This window comes from Phaethon lepturus, unplaced genomic scaffold, assembly GCF_000687285.1.
Source record: "Phaethon lepturus isolate BGI_N335 unplaced genomic scaffold, ASM68728v1 scaffold28452, whole genome shotgun sequence".
In the NCBI taxonomy this organism is placed as follows: Eukaryota; Metazoa; Chordata; class Aves; order Phaethontiformes; family Phaethontidae; genus Phaethon; species Phaethon lepturus.
Genome location: NW_010525997.1, coordinates 7,098 through 14,313, shown reverse-complemented (window position 1 = coordinate 14,313; position 7,216 = coordinate 7,098). Strand labels below are relative to the sequence as shown.

Here is a 7,216-nt window from a genome sequence, read left to right as displayed (position 1 = left end):
GGAATGGTTTTAAGAGGACATCGCGATTTGGGGTAAAATTGTGAAAGGTTTTACATGATCGCCCAGGTCTTTCCCTGCCATCTGTTTCCACCTCTGTCGCTGTCCTCACGTTGGAGGGCTATGACAGTACCGCTGGCGTCGCTTGACACGCAGAGAAGTGATGCGTTAGAGGAGCCTCGCTGCTTCCCTCTCTGTGCATGGGAGAGGCGTTGCGGAGCGGAAGGTTGAGCTCGGCTTTCCCAGGCCCAGAGTTAGCGCCTAAACCTCGAGCAGGGGTTCCTGCCCCTTTCGAAGGAACGGCTTTCAGGAGTGACCTTGGTTTTACATGTGCCTTTTTTGGGTTTAGACATACAACAACTTTATTTTTAAACTTTTAAACAAAAAAAGACTCTTTCTATGCTTGCTAATCCCAAACTTTTAAAAATACGACTAAAATACTGAATGTGTGCATGCTAAGTATTAGCAGACCTTGAGCTTATCAAAATCAGGATGCCGAACTGAATCCCCTCCAGTCTAGTAACAACTGAACAGCATCATTCTCTGCAAGTTGTTAGATGACTATTTACCCAAGGTCCAAGCAATTACAAGTCTCTCAGTTAATTTGGTGTATCAGTGACTTGCTCTTTCCTCTCTAAGCTGTATTTTACATCAGACTTGCTTTCAAGAAGTAGCTCTTTCCTTAGCTAACATTGGCATTAGCTTTCATTAGTTTTTTACATCTGTAAGCCAGCAAAAATGATGTTATTGTCCTAGACCTCGAGGAATTCAAAAGCCTGCGTAATATATTTGTAATTTTTTCCATTGTATTCTGATGCATATCTGGCTGTTTCACATGAAGGCAAGATTTCTGTACAGCTAGTTAAAGAAACAAAACGGGACATTTTTGGTCCCTTAAAAGAAGGAGTAAATATATGAACACTTTATCACAGTGTCTTCGTATGCTTCCCCTGGTTCCTTGTGTTTAGTTCCCACGTCTCGTTCAAATGCGTAGCCCTGGCTGCAGTAAGGCAGGTTAAAATCTGACGTGGCGTAAAGCCGTAACCTTTCATCAGGTGCCGGCACCGTGTCGCGACAAGGCCACGGCGACACGGCGTGCGCTACGGCCGTCTGTCGGATCGGATGCGTCGTCTGTGCTGAAGGGAGGTGGGTTGCCAGCCACCAGCAGACAACCAGCTCCGTGCGGCCAGCTGACGTGATTCGTGACAATGGGAGTAGGATGGCAGTGCTCAGAAACCATCCGGTTCAGCCGCGGTACGTCAGGGGGGTAGATCGCAGAGGAGAAGCGATGAGCTGTGACTTGGCTGTGGAGGAGAGCCCCGGCAAAATACAGGCAGGAGTTGGGAGCATGAAATGGCTCCCATGCTCTGCAGCGTCTCGAGCGGGCGGAGGGCTGGGCTGAACAAAGGGCTTTCAACCGGCGTCTCAGGCACGGCGTGAATTCCCAGAAGAAAGGGGAGCCGGGGGGAAATCGATGTTCGCTGAATAAGCTTTTTTCGAGGGGTCTAAACAGGTGGGCTCTTTCAGGCCAGCTTTGCTGGGGGAGATGAGGAGCAGCAGGCAGGCAGCTGTGGTCCTGCCCACATCCCCGGAGCGGTCCCCGTGCAACCGGTGGGGCTTCGCGCAGCCGAGTCTTCCTGCGAGGGCTCCTTTGAAAGCCTACCCCGACACATGCCGTCCAAGGCACTAATCATCGATGTTTACTGTATAGCTCATATGTGCTGCACCTGGCAACCAGCAAGGGAGCTGAAGGCAGCACGTGTTTTATATTTGAGTTGTTACTTAAAAAATCAAATTATTTGCATCAGTTTTTGACATTGTTTTTTTTTTCCTTGGCTCTGTATGCCAGGGCTCACAGTGCGTGCAAAGATCTGTTTGCTACGTGTAAGCAATATTTTCCCCAGTAAAAAAAAAAAGCATAGACAAGTTAAACATAAAAGGTGTAAAAGATGATACGTCTTTTCAGTTATAAGCCACCATGGTATTTCATACAGGCTTATGTCAAAGAGATTAACCCACTGGAGCTATACTCTGTATTTATAATTGCATACAAATGCATGCTATAGCTTCATATATTAGTCTTTGTTAAAAAATCATTTTGATATATTTGTTTTAGCAGCATAACTAGCCTTGGGGGCACTGGGTATAATTAGAAAAGGGCAGGGGGGAGGCGGGGCTTGTAGAATAAAGCAGTGGCCTTAGGATCACAGGACCTAATTATAATTTATAATTAATCCCAGAATTTGCACAAACCATCTAAGCTAAACAAGGGCTATCATTTTTTCTGTTTAAATTGCAACCATTTTTTTCTAATTTCACCACCTGCTTTGTTGATGTTGTTGTTTTCGTGGCTTAAACCTTAAAAACAAGGGGGGATTAGGAAAGAAATATTTAAAACTTTCCATGTGAAAAATTTACAGTGGGAATTTACAGGTTTAGAGCCAACATAGCGAATCTGCAGCAGCAGGAGTGATCTGAAACTTGTTTACTTACAATTAAAATTTTCCTTATTTATTTTTCATGCCTTTTTTTTTTGCCCTTCTGCTTCCCTCTGTGCCCACAACTTCTGCCATACACCTCAAGTGTCCATGAGCAGGAGCTATAGAGAATGGGATGAAATGGTATCTCCGCACAGACGGAGACCTTTATGTTGTTTTGTTGACCTGAATTCATAGACCCAAACCTATTTTGTCCCTCGTGCCTCCGTATATACCCTGTACACACAGAACTTTTTTTCACCCTTTTGCTCTCCTCTCATTCCCCATCACTGCTTCAGTGTAGTAACGATGTGGTTGTGGATTGCATTTGAGAACGTCCGTTTCCTCCAGCTGCCTTTTAGCTAGCCTTGCTGCAGAAATGCTGCTCGCTGGAGTCATCGGTGCTTCTGTCCATGAGATCGAATAGCAAATATCAAAGTTGAGCTGGAGACTTTTGCTGAAAACGAAATTGCCGATAAGCATCAGAACGAGCTGGTGCGACTTGAGCTTCTCCTGGGGAATTTTTTTCAGCCCCATCAGCGATGTACTGGAATTGTCTAGAGCACAGAAGTGAATCTTAAATTATAGTGATGCTAAGCTATGTACCCTTTGTGTTCCTGCAAAAGGGAAAATAAATATGTTCCCTCAAAAAGATTACATTTTCAAAGTAGATTTGACTTGAATATTTAATTAGGTTTCAAAATTATCAAGCTAATAAATTAAGTGCAAAGCTTTGGGTAGTGTTTTTCCAGTTCTATGTATATCCTGCATTTGTCACTAATTAATGAGTTCCTAATGCTTCAGCTTCTGGGAAGATGAGCAACAAAGATTAACATAACTAGTAAATCCAAAGATGTGCGGCTGGGTTATAGTATTTGAAATTTGACAAAAACATTGGAAGTATTATTATTTGTGACATGGCTCAAGATGGGGGATTGTGAGGAAAGCAAAGATGACAGAACTGGTGCTAACCACTGTGACAACAACTTGAAAAGCAGCCGACATGACATCTTTCCTATCATGCTGCCGAAAATGTCAACTTTGTGAAGGACAGTGAGAAAATGGTTTGCCGAAAATTTGAAAGGTAGATTCCAGAGATGCTCATCATGTCAGATGCGATATAGTCCACAGCTGGGTGAGAAAGGGAGTCCTTGCCATGGTGATGGCTCTCAGTTGGCAGGCCCTTCCAGACATCCACGCTGCTCCAAAAATGGCTACAGCTGACCTGTAGATTGTCTCAAGTTTGCAGTGCATGATACGTGAGAGTGGTATGCGTTTACACCGCCCAGCAGGCGCTGCGTGGAGGGAGCGGTGGCCAGAGCCACCGGGTTTGATGACCTCCTGGCTCACAAAGACCCCAAGAAAGGCAAAGGCCAGGGAGTGACCAGAGGTTAAGCCTACATGGTCGACACGTGCTTCGGTGGTTGCGTTGGCATCCCTTGGGGCGTTGTGAGTTGGGCGAGAGCCACATTGGCCAGAGGTTCGCTCTCCAGAGCCAACTCTTCATCTTCGTGTGGGTCAGTGTTTTCAAAGCGATCCTTCCAGATTCGCCACTGCCCATCTGGGACATGACTGATGCTGTCACATCAGCCTGTTTTGGGTGTCCAACACGAGTCACTACATGTTGAGCTCTAAATGACCAGTTCTGGCAAAACCAAAGCCCTTTGAATACAGTGAGAAACTTCGATTCATGTGAAGGGTCTGCAACCCAACCAAGCTGTCGGATCCTGCCATTAAATCTCGCCGGTTGAGGTTATTGACCCAGCAAAGGGTAACATAACTTTCAGACCATTTCCAGTCCATCAGCACATCACAGCCAGGGCAGGCAGCTTTTCCTACCTCGTTTTGTCAGCGCTGATAGAATTAACCTAGTGACACTCCGTGAGCCGTTATGGGTACAAAGAGGGGAACCAAATGCCAAAAGTCAAGTGAGGGCTTCAACCCTGCCCCTTAATGTACGGCATTTATCGCAGTCTGCCTTGAATTATCTGCTCTCCTGCTTGGGAGCAAAGCAGGCGCTGTGAGGTGCACAGCATTGCAAAAGGCATGAACATCTCTCTCTGAATGTTAAATATTTTATGGAACTTTGGAATAAAAATATATTAAGCATGTTCAGTCATTAATTTTTGCTCGGTATCTAATTTGGTTTTCTTGTAGCTTGCTCATTTCTTCAAAATAACTAGTCCTAATTAGGTACTAATGAGACCAGATCCATACTTCCAAAACTGTTTATGAAATGTGTTCCCCAGCTGAGACATTTTATCCAAGTTTCAGCCTAAATTTTTTTTCCTTTTTTTTTCCTTAATGCACAACTGAATTTGGCAAATAATCAAGTAAAGATTTCTGATTAAATGCTGTTTAAATTTAAATACATTCCCTGGTATTCGAGTCCATGCTGCAAGTTTTATTTAATGTATATTTAGCTTTAAAATTTTGCAGTAAATATCATGTAAGTTTTGCTAGTTCCTCTTCTGAAATGTTTTAATGGTTTATTCACCTGTGTTGGAATATCAGAGTTTGTATTTATGATATCGAGAGCTTGCTAAATGCAGGGTCAAGAAGTGATTATACAGACTTTATAGCTTTTAATTTTTTATAGGGGTTTTTTGGGGTTTTTTTTTTTGAGTTTAGGGCCTTTGATTCTTTAAGAGGAAAATAAAGCTAACCAATTAACCCCTGACAGGAGGTTCATTAGAAGCTTTGTAATCCCTTGCCAAGTCTTTTGTATAGCCAAACCAGTCTAGTACTGCGGATTTATGCAGCTTAAGCTGAACACTGGAGGAGGCCTTTAAGTAAGAACATTTGTTCAATTTTAAGACGTCTTACATTACCTAAAGAGCGCCTGTGCCAGCAGAGTTGCCCAGGAGTACACAAATCCATAGACTTTGCTTGCCGGCAACGGGGAGCGGTGCCGTTGATTGTCTGCCCGGCCGATTCCTTGGGCGCATGGATTAGATTCGCTCCCTCCTCTCGCCCGGGATGCTGCTGCGCGGCGTATTTTGCCATGTGGGTGCAGGGGAGAAGGAGGGGATTGCTGCTTTCGGCTTTCGGGTGGGTTGGCGTGGGCAGAGGTACGGGGTGGAAGAGCGCGGGGACCGCTGCATCCTCCAGCCCCGGGAGAGCTCGGGCAGGGTTTGCCTGCACACTGTGCTCCGTGGAAGGTGAGAAAGACCCCAAGGCAGCAGGACCTGGGTGTCTCACAAGGCGCTCCTGTGCACTCCTGAAACGCAAGACTCTGCAAATAGTCTGAGAAAACCTTTGATAAATTGTATCAACGTGTTAATTTTCATAAATTAAAAATAAATGGCTGAAAAGGCATTGCTTTTTCAAACACGAAATGCATGTCGCTCTCTAGGCACATCTTGGCAGAATATATTGAAGATGGTTCACTTCAAGAAATCAGTACGATGGGGCGATTCAGCGGTTATGAAGCGGTGCAGAATTTTATATTCTGTTTGTACATGCACCTGTTGTCGATATTCTTTTATACCGTGAATTGTGTTAAATTGGCAGCTGAATTTTCTGCAGAAATCAAGCCCCTGTTTTGCCAGCAACGGGCCCGATCCTGCAGTGAGAGCTGGCATTGCGTTCCCTGTCATATACGTATACTTAAAAGGAGATTCTGCTTTTTCAGACTCCTCAATCACAGGAAAAATAAAGGGGGAGGGAGGTGTCCACATCCAGATTATCCCTCTGAGAGAGGGTATGTCTTTACTCGGTGTTTTTTGATGCCTCAGCAGTCCTGCTGCCGTGACCACCCGTGTCTCAGCGTGGCACATCCTCTGTCCCGGGTCTCGTAGTTGGTGCCGTCCCTTCCCGAAAGGGCAGCGTGCCCTGTGCTGTGGGGACGAGTCACCAGGGTGCCGAGGTGGAGCCCGAGTCATTCCTGGCATTTCTCCCCCAGGCCTGACGGGATAGGAACCGTGACCGTAGACGAGAAAGAGCGTTTCGAAGAGATCAAGGAGCGGCTTCGTTTGCTTCTGGAGAATCAGATCACGCATTTTAGGTAAAGGCAGAGAGCCCAGAGCTGAATGCGAGAGGACTGATTTCCTCCCAACTCCCTCCTGTAAGCAGCAAAGCCAAAAGGCAGGTTTTGAATGCATACGGGAATTTTGCGTAAGTGGCGCAGACCTACACAGGGCAGTGACGCCTGCACTGTAGCATGCTTGTAGCTGGAGAGTGATTTTAGATACATAACCTTTAAACGATATTTCAAACCATCTTGCTCCATAGGCATGGTAATGCTGGGCGGTTTTCCTAAAATTTAACAACAAAAAAAATCCCTTATCCTCCTGTTCCTCTGTTCCCCTCTGCCAGTTATTACCCATTTATTCTCCCTTCTCCCCAGTATTCAGACAGGCAGGGCTTGCCGCAGGGATGTCCCAGCAGAGAAAGGGTGGACATCGCCCCCACAAAAAGGGACGGATTGCCCCCGCGCGCCAGCCGCGTCCTGGGCGGGTGGTGCACGCCTGCACGCAGACGGGCGACGCGCATCCGCGCCTGTTCCCCTCTGCCAGTTATTACCCATTTATTCTCCCTTCTCCCCAGTATTCAGACAGGCAGGGCTTGCCGCAGGGATGTCCCAGCAGAGAAAGGGTGGACATCGCCCCCACAAAAAGGGACGGATTGCCCCCGCGCGCCAGCCGCGTCCTGGGCGGGTGGTGCACGCCTGCACGCAGACGGGCGACGCGCATCCGCGCGCAGGGTCCCTGCGGGAGCCCCCGGAGGGGGGCGGTGGCTGG

At 46.6% G+C, this 7,216-nt stretch overlaps 1 protein-coding gene across 1 annotated transcript in view; it reads left to right on the top strand.

Annotated features, from left to right (window-relative positions):
- Window positions 1–7,216, top strand: part of LOC104617587 (calcium-dependent secretion activator 1-like) — a gene marked incomplete at its 3' end in the record, with an annotated part of 21,426 nt that overhangs the window by 9,450 nt on the left and 4,760 nt on the right. Inside the window, exon 3 of the mRNA XM_010282943.1 lies at window positions 6,379–6,480. Within this exon, the coding sequence (XP_010281245.1) occupies window positions 6,379–6,480 (102 nt within the window). The remainder of the gene's footprint in view (window positions 1–6,378; window positions 6,481–7,216) is intronic.